Raw genomic sequence first — 17,006 nt, forward strand, 5'->3', positions numbered from 1 at the left:
TCTCTGTGAACTTAGACCTTCTTTGCTTTTGCTCACCTGAAGCAATAGAATTGAAAATACTAAGATTTCAATAGGAGAAAATTGCAGTACATTTTGTGACTATTTTTTTCACCTCATAGCTGGGAAGTCATTCTAAAACGCATATGAAGATTGGTTTTACAAAGAATAGCGTACTAATTGTATGGATATCAGGAATCAGCTGATCCTGCTATAAAGAGTGATATCCTACATCATCTGGTACAACTTCACTGATACATGTCCTGCCTAAATATTTGACCTGCATATCACCCTGCTTTTATAGCAGTAAGACATGCCTGTTTGGTGAGGGATATTGCCATCTCAAGAGATCTGAAGTGACTCCTTTTAGAATCTACCAATGTAACGCCTTTATTTGGCCAGAATGGGCTTATTCCTTCCTGTAGATAAATGAGCAAAATTGTTTGGATGAACTTTGAAACTTCTGCTAGTAGCAAAAGATGTAGAATTTTTTCTTATTTTCAGTTTTGTGTATTCCACTTCTATGTCACTTCAGTTTTGTGAAAGTTATCCAATTCTTCTAGCCAGCCAAAGAACACAAAGTGTGTACTTTTCCTAGAATAAGTGTAAAACAGCTTGTCTCTTTGCTTGTACTGAAGATTTTGCAGGGTGTATTCTACGTGAGTGACTTTATTGGCTTGTGTAGTATGTGGGCAAATTGCAAAACATAATGTAGACATAACAATCTACATTGTTCTGAATGAATCTATGTTGAATCTGAATGCTTATGGAAAGCGTTAGCATAATGTTTATCTTAAATGCTGCACCTAGTGAAAAAATGAGTCTTAAAAAGGACAGGTAGTAAAGCAGAACTGCTTGAGACAGCAGAAGAGAACGAGGAGAAAGAGCAATTTAAAGTTTCATTATAATCCTGTACTTCTTAAATTCCCGTATGTTTGAAATTCAATACTTTTTGTATTTAAGTGGAGACTTCATGCCAACAGTTTTGTCTGTATGAATGTGTTGGTAGCGTTCTGATGAGCATAAAGGAATCAATAAATGCTTTTTTCAACAAAAATAAAAACCTTTCACTTTCCTCTATTTTTGTTAGTAGCTTCATGCGTTGTATTGCTTTTTAAGCTTCTGTCAAAACATCTTCCAAAAGGCCAAACTGAAATTGCTATGGTGTTTTATGAAATTATAAAGGTATTTTGGAGATAAACCAGCAGTAATGTATTTGCTGGTAGAATTCTTGATCGTTACATTAATTAAGATTTAATATTAAATCTTGTGTTACATCTCAGAAAGATCTCTTAAGCTTTCAGTTGTATTTGGGTTAATAAAATAAACTCACATAATTTGACTTCCAGTTTTCAGTTTGTTTTACATTATTTCTGCAAACGTATTATAAATCTGGGTACTGATTCTGCAGACATTTTATTTGTACAATTAAAGTTCTGCTGAAGCTTTGTTGAAGTCAGACAACTCTTATGTATACATAATAAAAATTAATGCATTTGCAGAATCAACAGAAATTAATCAGCAGCATTTTACTGGTATAGTATTTGATCATTTTCTTTAAACGATTCTCAGAATAGTTTTATTAGGAAATAAGTTTCAGAATGAAAATGATGTTGAAGATTACTTCGTGTTCAAGTAGCTGATATGCTAGTGTGAAGCATTCTCAGGAAAAGGGTATTTAAGTAAAGCCTGTGAGGAATACAGTTGTGTCTTATGTTCAAATGATTATGGAGTATGTAAGAATCAAAACAAAGCCCACAGTTACATTTATTGAAAATTGGTATTTTTCCTGACAAAGCCTTGGTGTTTTTTTTTTTTATATCAAAGGAGTATAAAAGTATGTACTAAATAACTTTCAGAGTGAGAGGTGCTTGTTAAAGTGTATTTTGTTTTATTTTCTGCTTTCTTCTACAAGCAGATTGGGCAAAGGAGATTAGATAATTTCTGATGAAACATTAATGGAATTATAAAGGCTTACATGAAGTGATTTATTTCACAGATTGTTTGCAAATCATGAGAATAATTGCTAACAAGTAATTACACAACGTATCTAGGTTTTGGCTGCTTGTGGGGGAACCCAGGTTTCTCAATCCGATAGCTCCCGCAGGAGTTCTTCTGTACACCTTTGTGGAGCTGCTGCTAACCAGGGTTCAGATCTCATTCTCTCCTCTCTTCATGAGAAGAAACAGGAGAGGAAATTAAGAAAAGAGCTCCAACTCAGGCTGTTGCTTTTAGTACTTCCAGGCTCCCCTGCGTGGATGTACAAGCCGTGCTGTGTGAAGAATGCACCCAGCACGGATTTTGTGGCAGTTCTGCCATGCAGCTTACCGCATAGCTTGAGAATACCAGAGCTTTTATTTTCTCGGAGAAGGTGGCTTCTTCTGTTATCTGACTTCCAGGGAAGGAACCTTGGGATCCAGCTACCCAGGAATCTGGAATTTATGTGGTTGCTTACTTCTGGAACAATTTTCATGTTGTAGTTACTCCCATTGCTGGGGATCTGGAGACCTGAGAAGAATAGTCATTTGTAACTAGGGATCTGTAATTCACTTTAGATATAAATCTCTTAAACGTTCGAATAACCCAACAAACTGCCTACCAAGAGCACTGTCCAAATCCTTGGATTTTATTATACCCCAAAGAGTAAAAGTATAGGAATTAATTACATGTGGGCTGAGGTATCTTTTCAAAGTGAAAACAGTTAACAAAAAATTTCTTTTTTTAAATTACCACATGGTTTGCCAAATTAAAGATTCTAATTTTTAATTTTTGAGAAGCTTAATGTACTCAATTTCATAGCCTGCAAAATTGGAATGTCAAATGTGTGCAGGTCTTTGTAGCACCGCCTCAAATACAAAAACAAATCCAAGAAGTCCCGTTCCCTTATATCTGTAGAGTCATGTTTCTTTAGTGTGAATTTTGTATAGGTGAAGTTGAGACGCCATGAATAAGAACAAATAATGTGGGCTGAGAAATCTCAGGCTAGACAAAACAAAACTGAAAAGTTGTCTCCCGTTTCAAAATAAAGTAAAAGCCTCTTACGCTGCATCTCTGTGCTATCTTCCTTTTCACATTCCAAATATACTTACTGAGTATCTCTGAAACCACTTGGCTACATTATATAGACCTTTTCTGCATGATTAAAATTTTCTCCGTAAGCTGTTCATTAAACATGGCTGCAGTATTGTAGTATCAGACAGCAAGGGATATTCTCATGGGAATCTAGCATTTTACACAGGTCTGTTTCCTTTTTAGTTCTGTAATGTCATGGTGTGTAACAAACTGTTGTAACTGCAGTTATCTTTAGCTGAAACTCTCTTACATTATTGTATCACTCCTTTTTCCCTTTGAACTTGATCCCTTGTGTGTCCCCTGTGTCCCGTTCCCTGCAGCGATCCCAGCTGGCTCTGGTGGAGATTGGTTTGCTGTGAATATCCTTACTACCAAAATGAGTACCAGAAGCTTCTCAGAAGCCGTGGCAACTGACCACTTGCTTTCATCAGGAGTAGGGGCCTTTTGTCTGAATACCTTGCCCTCAGGTAACTTCCCCTCTCCCACCTTTGTAGAGTAAATGTAAGAGGTAGTATGCATTTATATACATTTGGGAGTGAAATGAGCTCTATAAAATGTTAATTGGGTTTTCTCTCCTGTTTGTTTTTGTAACTTACAATTCTGCAAAAAATAATTGTTTGCTATGCAGCTATGTGTTTTGGTTTTTTGTTTGTTTGGTTTTTAAAGTCTTAAGCTAAATTTGCAAAACTGGTTTGTGAAGTAAATCAGCCATCCCATTATAAACATACCTTTATGTGTATTTTCTAAATGTAATCTTCTAGGTGTTTCTCAATATCTTTAGGCTATTTGACATTTGCTGTTTATCATTTACACCTACTTAATTCCTTTTTGTAACTTGATATTTATTACCTCTGTATTGGTAGGTATTTGAAGGATCAGTGAGCTTTTTACCTAGTTTACATAAAAGAATAGCTGATTTTTTTTTTTAATTAAAATAGGTCTTATAGTTAATGTCTTATCGAAAAATCTTATTTTGTTGTGAGATCTGATCAGTTAGCATTAAAAAGATATCTGCTAATGTCACATAAACAAATGATGCAGTTGCCAAAAGGCAGATGTTGTCATGCTTTTACACTGCACTGTTATTTCTTGATTTTAAATTTATAAAATTATTTTGCATCAAGTGGCTTTTCTTTGCATTAGGTACAGAATGTTGTATTTTGAGTGGAAGTTAATAGTTGTCAAGTATAAGCAAATTCTCAAAATGTGAGGTGTTATTTTTGCTGCCTGCAATGTGGAAGTTGCATATACCTTACCACATATGGTTTAGTATATTAAGGATTTTGTGCTATCTTGTACTCAACTTACGCATTAAGGTCTGTCGTGTATAGGATTGTCGTGTTTGAAACAAGTTTTTTTGGTTTGATAATATTGACTGTTTCTATGCTTGTGTAGGTGATATGTGAAAAGACTCGTGGGATAGAAAAACTAATATTGGTCTGCGTGAGGATTTATCATAGATGAAAGAGAAATTGCTTGAGCAATATTTTGCTTACAAGATGATTATCATTCATGTAGTGTAAGCTCCTCATTTATGCACAGTGCTTGGCTGTGTCTGAGCAGATCTGCTGCATGGCACATAATTAGATTATAGCCATTGATGACAGCAGCTCTTTCAGTTCTGCCTGTACCCAAAGAGCAACCAATACAGTTTTTCCAAAGTCATTTCCTGTATGTATTATTACAGAATTAACTAGGGGAAGCTTTATATACTGTCAAGAGCGTTGGTGGGGATGTCAGTATTTGAGAAAGTATGGAATGAGTCTTAGAGTGAATGGATGAGTGTACTAAGCTGTCTTTAGGAAGTCAGCTGGAGTAGGAGTCCATGCTGAAGTCTTCTATGTTGTGATGAAATGGAAGCAATTATTTGGAAAGCATCAGCAAAGCAGATGCACTGTTCAGCGCTCCACCTCCTAGGATGGGAGAGATAAGGGGGATGGTGTGACACTGCACCAGACGCGTTACACAAGTATGGGCTGGTTGTTGAGTCAGGGTCCTAATTAGCGATTTGCCTGGAAAGGAAGATCTGTCTTCAGACTACGATAAGTCAAAAGGCCTGATGAGTGTTAGGTGGTTCAGGTCCTGTATAGTAGCCTGAAAAGTCCCACCTGAAGCTATAGGGTTGTAGGTAGTGTTTTGGACTTGTCTAGTGTGCTATAAGTCGTGGCCAGCTGAGAGCAGTAGGTCCAGGCGGGGTGTGCAAACGGGAATGCCCTGTCCTGCTCCAGAGGGTTGGCCTATGAGCACCTTCGCAAGAGACTGTACAGCAGATCATGCAGATCCTCTCCATGCTGGACATCCAGCAGGCCATGCAGGGTTCTCCATCTTGCACTCAGCCACCAAATACACACTTGACAATTCTATAGAAGTTTAAGGTGTAATTAAATAGAGCATGTAGGCATTTGTGTGGGGTAGCCACATTACCCATGGGTAAAGGGGTGATACCCTTCTCCTGTACAAATTGATGTTGGAGGGTGTAAGAAGGTGCCAGTCGGGTATCGGAGGTAGTGAGGGGTGTACTTGAAAAGTCTGGTGACAGGTGTAGCTGCTGCAGTTGGTATTGCCATTTAGGAGTCCCCTGTGATTCCCTATAGCTTGCAGAATGAGGGAATGGTAGCCCTTGCAGTACATCTACTGATAGGGGTTTCTTGGGAGGAAACTGCATGGTATTTGGGCATCCGTGCAGGACACAACGTTGCTGATACAGATGACTTCTGGATAAAGGCTGGAGGATAGCCTCTCAGACCACCAAAGTTATGTCCACTATAGACTTGCCTACTGGTTACCCACTGGCTGCTGACATTGGTGGTGCGACTTTACAGCGCTATGGCAATGCTCTCTTCCTGGTGCAGACTGTGAGAGTGCCATTGTTTGAGGTTTTTTTGTCCAGAAATATTAAAATTTATCCTCACAAATTTTTATTTTCAACCTGATGTACTATGAATATTCTTAAGTGAAGAACTTAAGTGTTTATGTGTTAGAGTGTGTCTGGTTAATCCTACTATGTTGTAGGCATGAAAGGTATTACCTCTCCCTACAACCCTACCACAAGTGCCTTAATTTTTTTTTTTTTAAGTTCTTTTAAGCTTTTGATTTTGTTACTGTATTCTATCCTGATGTTTTCATGGGCATTAAAAAGTTCTACAAGGAGTGTTTCCTTTTACTGGCTTTAAATGTGTTCTCTTTTAGTTTTTTGTGTGTTTTTGTTCTTAAGGTAAACGATCATCCAATTAACTTTTTGTGCAGTGTTCATTACTTTGTCATTAATGTTTTTGTTTATCCTCTCTTTCTAAATTAGTTTTAATATTTTCAGAAATGGATATAGAGTCCAAGATGAGGGCATGCCATCATATTTTGTGGTGATATTTAGTACTACTTACCATTCATTTTTTATACATAGAAGTGCTTTAACCTTCAGGTATCCCAGGCAGTTTTTCATCAATTGTCTCTTATCTTCCAGCTTTATTTCCTAAAAACTTATCTTTCACTTATAATTCATGGGAACTACTGGGTTCTATCTTCAGATGTTCAGTATCTTGCATCATCAATGAGTCAGCTGTTGCTGCAGAGCCATTTGCTGATGTCTTGGGTTCCTCAGAAGGTCGGTTTTCTGTGGACTTGATTAATGTAACTTTAATGTTACCTGTCAACTTTTACACGTTTTAACTCAGCCTGCGGAGCTAAAAGTCATTTACTCCAAATCTTACATAAACCATAGTTAATGGTTTCTTGCTGGGTGAAATACTACTTTAATACACTGCATTAAAATTAGAACATCCCTAGGACAGCCAGGATTCACTCTGTTACTTCACAGTTCACCAACTTTTTCTAGGGCATTACTAAATGTATTCAGTGCCTCTGGATTTCTACGTATCCTTTGGACATATTAGATATTGTTGCTCTTGCGGTCTTCTGACTGATTTCTACTAACCTTAAGCCTTTACTGTATAGTTAATTTTTGTAGCAGCTTTTGTGATGCTTTTTGGTTGAAAATTTTTAAAGTGTCTTTGAGAAGATGAGAGTTGCTTAATTCTAATGTTGTTTCATAGGTCTGAAAGATTAAAATAGACATCTTTTACAGAAGTTTGTTTCTCATATTTCCCGTGTCCGTCCCCCCCCCCCTGCCCCGGTCTGTCACATCCATGTAAAATTTTCATTAATGCCTTACTGTTTCAATACAGGTCAATCACTTGTTGCATGTGTAAAGTCTGTCTTTGGTCTTTCTGCCATTCGCTTAACAGTGGCTAAATCTTTAATCCTGTATGAGTGTAGTCTGTCTCACCTTTCCTTTTTTCTCCTGTCATACCTGGATCAAGAAGGGAATGCTACTAAGAACTCTTCTGAATGTCATTGTGCTTAATGTTACTGTATGTAGAGTTGTTTTTTAATCTAGGGAGTCTGTCTTTTTCTCATCTAGGACTTGCTGCCTTGTAAATAGATCTAAGCATCTTGGTACTTCAGACTTTACTAATGATGTGCTGCCACAGGGAAAAGTATAGCAATGCTTCTGAACTCAGTATTTGCAGGTGATGTTTTGTTCCTGAGACACTGATACTTCTTCTGGCTACAGGAAAGAAAATATGAGAGAGGAAATTGTTATGTTGCCTGCAGCATGCTATTTGCTGTGACTTTTTTTTTCCCCTTATTTAAAGGTGGGTGGGATTTAGATTTTTTTTTTTTTCCCCAGATCAAACCAGTTATTGAAAATCAGCTTTGATTTGTGGTGTTACACCGGATGAGACAAACTCATAACGGTACACACTCTGGGGATCCCAATGCTATGTTTCTGTGGCAGATTTGACAAAGAGTTAGTTCTGTTCCTCTTCTATTTAAACACGAAGTCTTAAAATTTGAAGTGGTACAGTGAGCTGAATGATAGTAGACCTCCTTCTCTCTGTTACCTCAAGTCATGGGAAGCCAATATCTTCCTCAGAAACTCAATTGAAAAAAAACCTGTTTTTCTTGCTTCAGAAGTCGTATAGAGTTCCTTAGTGATCTAATAACATGGTTCAGCCAGGTGAAACAGGAAAAAACCCAGTTATCTTTCAGTTCCATTTCTGCTGTTATATTATTGATACAGTTGCCAGTGCTTGGTAGCCATGCTTTTTCAGAGTTGATTGTTTTGAACCATACATCTTTTTAAGGAGTTCTAGTTCATAACGAGGAGATAAACAAAACATGTGGCACATATTATGATTTAATAGTCTGTCATGATTAGAGCATACATGTAGGATCAAATTGCTGAAGGAATTTTATTTAAAAAGCAGGGGAGGCATATGGTTGAGCCAGGTGGAAGAGATTGTATATTCAGTAGATGTGCAAAACAGCTGAGAATCCTGTGTCCAAATGCGATCCAGACTTCCATTATTTCTCTATTAAATCCATAGGGTGGAGTTTCTGTTGATGAACTTGACAAGGCATCTGGTATTCTCTTCAGACCTTTGTGGAGCACTGCTCTAAGCTTCATGTGGTCTGTGGCCTTCATTATACAAACCATAAGCTTGTGCATTCAGAGAAGTATTTTCCCCTGTCTTCTCTACTGTTTTTTGGTAGTTTTTTGTTTCTAGTTTCACTTCTTGGCCATCTTCTCTGCAAGCGTGGTGGAGTGCTCCATTCAGAGCTCCAAGCCTGCGTTGTCACAAACAAAACTTTAGAAAATAAGTGTTTCAGGCGAGGGAAAAAAATGCATCTTCTGTGTAGATTTTTAGTTGTTTTAGAGAGAAAAGAAGTAAAAGAACTGTTGTGATCCTGACAAAATACAATGATTGTAACTTATTACTCTACTACTTACTTACTAGATTCTTACTACTGTGCTGTTATTGTGCAGTCTTTCACACTTTTCACTAAACTCTTTAGTCTGTACTCTGTAAATTAAAGTTGAACCATCTATCTAACTGCATAGTAATATTTAGTGCGTGCATGTGTGTATATATATGTACCCAAGGGAGCTATGTGAGGCTGCTTGTGATATTGATAACTTCATATTTCAGGATTCTTGCATTTAAAGTGTAAAATATTTTATAGCATTAATCTACCTTATAGAATTGAATATTAAAAGTGAATTTAAATTCATGCTATCAGATATAGTAACCTCAAATTGTATGTTTTGAGAAAGGAAGGGTAGTTTGTGAAATTGAAACTAAATCTGTGAAAACAGTTTTGCTAAGAATATCTTGTGGTATTAACAAACCAAGTGTGTATTGCCTCAATAACAGTGATGTCTTACTGCCACAGCAAAACTGTAACATAAAGCTGTGATGAACTCAACAATGTCCCTTATTTCCGTTCCTCTTGCCCTTCCCTTTTTATTTTCTCTATTCTGCTTTTATTCACTTCTTGTACTGAGTAGTGGGTATTAACACTTGGTCTGTTCCCTAGAAAAGGAACATCAGTCAGGAGTTCATGGAATGTTGTGCAGGGAAACGGCCCTGTTGTCGAGGTCTCTGCTCCCAGTTTGACCCAGTTTTTGAGGAGTAATTAACTCGTTCTAAGGAATGAACACCAGGGTGAAAAACAGATGGCAAGCTGAGGGGGAGCTGTTTGCTTGTGCCAAGTCAAAGAGAAGAATGTGCACATATCATGAAGTTGGTGACATTGTTAGTTCTGAGTAGTTATATGAAAAGCTCATAGAGAATTTTTAAGTGGTTTTCCCCGATCAAAGATCTCTAATCATGAAACATCAGGACACAATCAAAGATTTCTAATTACTACATATTCAGAATTACATGATTCTACCCTAACTTTATGGGAAGTACCTCTCTGCTTTACATAAAAATTGTATCATAAATATGATAGCCTAATAAGTTCTCAAAGTTCAAGCAATTAAGCATTCTAGGTTACAGTACTGATTAAGAGACACAGTAGTTCTTTAGATATAGAGAATAACTTGTCAACCTCCAAAGCTGTGCTGCCGCCTCCTTAGATTTTGCCTGGCAATAAATATTAGAAAATGGCTCCAACACCAGAATGTTTAGAGTAATATTAACATTTAATTTAATAATAAAATTAAAAGTTAATAGTGTTAAAATATTAAATTGCAGCTTTTATCGGGATAACAATTTTGTGAGTGATGATTATACCAACTCATGGCAAGTTCACTAGAACTTGCACTAGACATACATCAGTGTGTCTGTGGTACATCTTCTCCCCAAGTCTCTGTTGACTGAATGCAAAGTACACCAGAAAGAAAAATTGGAGCACTCTGGCTCAGTGGTGGATGTCCTGATTTGATGGGTCGGATGGTTGATGGTTTCTAGGTCGGATCCTAGAACAATAGCATTTGGAGAGTTGTGGTTGCCCTAAGGCTTTTTAAAAATTTTTTAATTCAAAATGCTGTTCTCTTTGTCGTTTGGCTCTTCTTTTAATTTTATGCATGAAGATCTGAATTCTTGTAAATTCTAACTAATTGGTATGATCACATTTCACACTGTGTTTTGCAGAGCTAGCTGCCCAAATAGGCCAACTTCTAATTTTTTATTTTTTAAGTTAGAGGCCACTGTATAAAACTAAAAAGGTTTTCCTGTTACATCAAGTAGTATGAAATGGTTCTAAAGTACTGAAAATATCCAACAGACAAACAAAAATGTATTCTATGGAACAACTGAGTTTAGAAGGAGCAGGGAACTGGCACAGAAACGTAAAGTGTTGGCATCCTCAGTGGAAAATCAGCTCTGGACAAAGCAGATAGACAAAGCAGATGTGGTCGTTGTATATGATGAAGTTACTATGGGTTTTGGGGAAACACCACAGTCTCCTCAGGATCCACTCATCAGTCATATTCCAGCCATGGAAGTGGAATGAAGAGATCTGCTGCTACAGGTGCCTGTGCCTGAAATACCTTCTCACAACTTACTTGTTAAGAGTTTCGTTCTGTGACTCTTGAAATGAAGGGTGTAGTCTTACAGCTGGAGATCCTCTTATGTCAGTCTGTGCTGAATGAAGCAGGACTCATTTTTCCTTTCGCTGACTGCAGAAGTAACAAATTCAAAGCAACACTCTCAGAAGAATTTAAAAAAATGTAGAAATGTGGGGAAAAATGATGCTCCTTGTTGAGATTGCTTTCCCTGTCCTTCTGCTCCTTTTTGGGAGGGTCTGGCTCCTATTTTGTCTCTTTGAAGATGTCGGAAGTAACTCAAGATTGGCTTTGCTGTCTCCATTCTCCTCCTTAACAGTATTTTGGTGTCTTTCTTGATGTGAAGTTTGGAAACCAATTCCTGTAGATCCTCTGGGTTTCACTGTGATGTGTCTGCAGTTGAGACCAAGATGATGGTTAGGTCTGTCTCCAAGTTGAGTGGCATTTCTGGTGTGGCATAGCAACAGGGAACCCTGAGGGGGACTTCTTCCACAGAGCACGAGTCTCAGGTGACTTTGTGTGTGTGTGTAATGGCAGAATGTTTTGGCATTCGCTGTATAAATGTGACTTTAAAATAACACCAATTTGTGATTCTTATGTTGACCCTCATCTAGAAAGTCGAGAGTGAGAGATGCTATGATGTGACTGAAAACATTCAGTGGCTGCTTTTTTTGTTCTAGGAATTTGAATTAGCTGAGTCAGATGAGACTTGTCAATATGATTTCTGAGATAGGAGGCTTTATATTTTGCAGTTACTGATGGGATGTTTTACTGAGGCAGGTTATTCAGCTCTTCTCATTACTCTTTCTTGTTAAAAGGAAAAAAGAAGGGTAACCAGAAAATTAAATAATTTTAAGTCCTTTATTCCCCTCTTAATGTTTCTAAATGGAGCATTTAGAAGTCCATTAGTTGTCAAGGAAAATATATTTGTCAATAGCCTTATCTTAATATATTTTTAGTACTGAAATTATTAAAATATATTATTCATGAATCAAAGCTCATTCCTTCTGGATAATTTATGCCTTGTAAGCAATACAAAAACAACTGCAACACTTCTATCATAAGAAACGTGTGTAGTATTATTTGCAAATACATCCTGAATAATTTCAGACTTGGTATAGTGTAAAAAAAAAAAAAAAAATTAACTGAACTTTTAATTCTCAACAAGCTTCTTCCCCTGTGCACCTCCACCCCCAGATGTCTTGATCTTGGAGAGTTCCTCTTAGTGATTAAACTGACAGGTAATGAAACTCTGTAAGTTTATGATGTCTGGCTGAATGTTTCATAGGAGTGGTAAAATGGATGTTTGCATTTTGTCAGGCTAGGTAAATGCATTTCCAAAGCTTACCATCAAAAGAATGCAGTAAAGCAGTTGGACTGAGAAAATGCCTTAACCCTTGGAAACTGTTAAGAGGAAAAGCTTGCCAGCCTTCTTCTACCATCTCCACCTGAGTATCTGACTTTATAAGTACCAATTAGTTTGGTTAGAAATTGGTCTCTTGAATGGGAAGGAAATGTTGGCGTTGCACCTCCGGGGGCGTTGCTTCAGGGCGATATTCCATCCTTGTGGACAGACAAACCCCATTGCTCTCTGCTTGCAGAATATCAGCGCGGGGAGATTTCACAGCGCAGGGAAAAGTCACAAAGCATAATGCAAACAATAGTATTTTCTACTACCTAATCTTGTAAAATTAGACCCAATTCATGAGCAGAAACAATTTTCTATGGCAGAATGCAAGCGTGGTTAAGTATAGCTTATTCTTCAGCTTGTGGTAGATACAATGCTACAGCTGTTGATTTGACGGTAGAGTACCCATGATTTTTGTCATGTTATCTCACAAGGATGTGAACCATTTGACACAGTCACATAGATTGTTCTGTTGTATCAGCAAATCATAGCGCCTTTGAAGTATAATGAAACTTATTGCATATGTAGTCTTTTAATAGTTACATTTTTTAGCCTTTGTATATCAGATTGACCTTTCAAGTTTCATCCAATATTTTATATACACCATGCTGCTATGTGTGTGTAAATATGTGTGTATGTATATTTCTAATTTATGTTATTAAATTCTATGATTAAACCTAATGAATATTGTAAATAAAACTTTTCATTTCAAGATTTTAACTGTACATATCTATAGAAAGGTACTATTTATAAGGAGTAGCTCTTTGTTACTCCTCCTGAGTGAATTCTAAGCTAATCCTGCTTGCTCTAAGAATGACAGTATAAGTTGTAGAGGTTTTGGATTTTTTCTCCTTTTGAAAAACTAAAGAAGAGTGAAATAGATTCACTTCTACCTTAAATAGTTTAAAATAAATAGTTAAATACTTTGAATCAAGGATTTGTTATTCTGGGTGATAGACAAATTAGAAGATACCTCATAAATATATTTAATTTTGTTTATGTATTTGTAAATGGGTTTAATGAGATGCAAAAAGTTAGAGGGACAAAGCAACTCCATGGTACCATTTCTTTTCAGGGTGAAATTGTACCTAAGATTTCCTCACCCGCAGACCATCGCTTTAAGCTTGTCAGCTATATATGGGACAGCTGATTGCTTTATATGCATTTACTTAAGGTGCATGTTTGTTTTTAGGTTCACCAAAAATCTGTCACCTGACAAGATCAACCTGAGCACATTAAAGGGGGAAGGTCAGCTGACCAATTTAGAGCTGGATCAAGAGGTGCTTCAGAACATGCTGGATCTTCCAACGTGGCTTGCTATAAACAAGGTCTTTTGCAATAAAGCATCCATTAGGGTGAGTATTTTATTGTGCTGGAATGGTAATTAGCCAAATCTTTCTTTTTTTTCCTTCTGTCTCTGTAAACTTTCAAGCAACTTTGTATTAATAGAAAATTGTGATGAGTGCTTGATAAAATTTTGGAGAAAAACAAAGATGTTACCAGCAATAACTTCTTACTAATTTGTTTCTCATGTGATGACATGAAATATGTATGGAAATGATGAAAATAAGCAGTGATTTTTTTTTTAATTTTTTTTTTTCTTTCTGAGTAGAATTTATTCCTGCGTGTTCTGAAATAGGGGTAGAGATAAAAGCTTGTATTTGCCCATGGTAATTAGTCTACTATAATTATTTATTATTCTCTTTTTAATGTGTTATTTCTTCTCTTTACTCCTCTCTTTCTATTGCTTTCCCTCTTGTTCCTTTCCTATTTCCAAAAATATCTTTCTGAGGGATTCTAGTCTCTGTGGGAAATGTGGAAACACTCTAAATCTAGTAGACGTTGCTTTTTTGGTCTTTGTGGCTGCTAAGAATTGAAGCAATGTGTATCATCTCTCCTAGATTATACTAATATGAGAGTAAGAAATGAAGTTATGTCTTGTTTTTGACAGAAGTTATGATCTGGTCAAACTTTGGCACCTCTTCAGTCTTTTGATTTCCCCCCCCCGCCTTCCCCTAATGGGAGATTGTCCTGATTTTTTCTGAATGCAGTGAACTTGATGGTTTGTTGCAGGCATCCAATTACTTGTAAGCCAACAGAGCAAATGTGGATTTTCTTTCCTTTTAAAGGAAAGAATGTGGAAGACAGTGTTGCTTTTTCTGATGCTTGACAACTCAGTATTAAAGAGACAGATTCTATTCTGTTCCTCTGTTTTCTGCTCAGTGATAAGTAGATTTTGAAGTTCTGTTTTTAACACATAAAATAAATTCATGTGTGTGCATAAATTTACAGTATTTTCAGATAAACTTGATATTTTGAAAGTAATACTATTCTGAGTTCAGAAGTTACAAATATGATTTGTATACCTAAAACATATTCTAAAAAAATGCTTTATTTTACTGTATTTTTAATATTTACTTTGTAAATATTATATGTTTTCTCTTGCAGATACCATGGACAAAATTGAAAACACATCCCATCTCTTTGGTGAGTTATGAGATCAACTCCTAAATATACTCTGTGTAGCAGGATTTATCTCAAATATTTATATAGTTCTCTTGACTTGACTTTACAAATAACTGAAACATTAACAGACCTTTACTAAGTGTCCTCTGGGTAGTGGCAGATCAACCCAAAATGCCTTGATGTTTTTGTTGGTAGGTTTGTTTTCTTAATTTATGGCTTTGGGCGTCATCACTATAATGTTTTGCCTGTTAGCTAATTTCTGTCAAGTTCTTCAGTCATTACATCTTAATTTGGGTTCACCTGAAGGGTAGTTATTTGTCCAACTAACCCTTTTACAAGTTCCTGCCTATCTTTTGGAGCTATTTTTTCTGAGGACTTTTCTATTCTGCATCTGTACTCTACCCAATGATCTCAGTTATAGCAGGTTTGATACACATAACATTTACAGGGTTTCTGTAAGAGTTTAGGATTCAGCCTGGATATAAATAGGATGCAAAATGTGTAAATAGGACTCAACAACAATTAGAAGTAATGCTAATTCTTGCATTTGTTTAATTTTGTTCTTTATTTTTAAGCATACTAAGAAATGTGGTAGCACCAGGAGTGATTTGCTTGATGATGGCTGAACTTTCTTAATTGTGTTTACTTAGGAATGAATATTCCTTTAATTGTCGTGCTTCCCAGTCTTGCAGTGAATTCCTGAATGTGCTTGTAATTCCTTGGTTCTGAATCAGACTTGGGAAAGACATGCTGTTTTAAATACTTGATGCATTTGCTAGTGACCCAGTTGTAATGTACTAATGTCTGTACCGCTTCTTCCTGACACACAGAGCTTAAAGTGTGGTAATGCTGAGGTGGGATGATTCAACCTCTTGACTGTAAGATGCAACTGCCAAATTAGGAAATCAGTTTAAGCCGTGCTGTTCTTAAAGATTACATACTTTGACCTATGGTAGTAAGGCCTGATTGTTTGCTTTGCTCCTATTGAACTTACATTAGCAATCTTTGAGGCTAAGATAACTTTCAAGGTCACCTTTTTTACATAAAGCTTTCCTTGAACAAGTGCATTAAATTGATAACAGAAGTTCACTTTTCAATGGTAGACTGTACAACAGCCTTTTTGACTTCTAAAGGAAGGTGAATTCAGTGGCCTGAATGTCAAACTTCAGCCCTTTATTACATCACTGAACTTCCACTGTTTCGGTGGGGATGTTTTTGCTACTGAGAGTTCGATTAAATTGGAATAGCATCCTCTGTTTGCATAGCTTAGGAGGTAACTAGAACCCACCTGTCTAGCCAAAGGTACTTTCATTGAGCTGAGTTGCCCGTTGTGAAAATCCGTCTGTTAACATAGTGGCAAATACTAAGTTATCTTCACTCATAATCAATTTCTGTTTCTATATGATAAACAATATAATTTTGAGGAGTGCTTTGGGGACCCACGGATGCTATGCAGCAGTTTTTCCTTTATCAAGGTACAGTAGTTGCCAGTGAGAAAAGAATAGACAGATATCTACGTCCAGGTGTTCTTCGGTAACTCCTATTTATATTACGCAAACTCCTTAAATCATTGCCCTGCTGTTCTTTGCGCTAGTCATGTAGTGAAGGAAATTGTTCCAAAGGTCTTAATTTAAGAAACCTTAAAAGAGTGGTCAAACATCCAAAAATGTTAGGATAACCAGGAGGAATCTTGGCTTCCCCCCGCCCCCTACCATCCTCAAACTAAGGGATTTTTTTTTCCTTGTTTTTTTCCTCTGTTGTTGTTTTGCAAGGCAAGTTATTCATTGAGACAGCTGAGAAAATAATTTTAAAGTTAAACACAGTGTTTGTGGAGCAAGTGGATTATGAAGACAGGCACAATTAACACTATGATAATAAAGTCCATTAGGTAGAGCAGGCTGAATCATGAAAAAATCAAAAATTGAGGACAAAGCTTTTTAGTGTGGTTTGTCTGACCTAAGACAGGGTAAACGGAGGAATTCAGAAGGGGTGGTATAAAGTCAGAACTAAACAGGGAAGTAATATTAGCTGTTGTGTTTTGAATGAGCTTTCAATGGGACAAGATTTCAGAACTACAAGCCTTAAATTAAGACCCTTCCCAGGTCGTATGATAAATCTAGGTCTCAAACATTGTAATGTAAGTTAGGAGATTCTTGGATTTACTCAGTTGCTGGGAATAAGGTTTTGCATTTGGTGTGTTCCCATTCTGTT

General features: G+C 36.7%; 1 protein-coding gene across 3 annotated transcripts in view; it reads left to right on the top strand.

Annotated features, from left to right (window-relative positions):
• The window catches only part of BLTP3B (bridge-like lipid transfer protein family member 3B), a 59,291-nt gene that overhangs the window by 3,449 nt on the left and 38,836 nt on the right, over positions 1-17,006 (top strand). For 2 of the 3 annotated variants that reach the window (XM_050896160.1, XM_050896167.1), the window contains exons 2-3: positions 13,522-13,684; positions 14,778-14,816. In XM_050896160.1, the coding sequence (XP_050752117.1) occupies positions 13,522-13,684; positions 14,778-14,816 (202 nt within the window). Of the gene's footprint in view, positions 1-12,625; positions 12,694-13,521; positions 13,685-14,777; positions 14,817-17,006 lie in introns of those variants that run through there. The other variant, XM_050896151.1, reaches the window with a different exon arrangement.

The sequence above is a fragment of the Gymnogyps californianus genome, chromosome 1, assembly GCF_018139145.2.
Source record: "Gymnogyps californianus isolate 813 chromosome 1, ASM1813914v2, whole genome shotgun sequence".
In the NCBI taxonomy this organism is placed as follows: domain Eukaryota; kingdom Metazoa; phylum Chordata; class Aves; order Accipitriformes; family Cathartidae; genus Gymnogyps; species Gymnogyps californianus.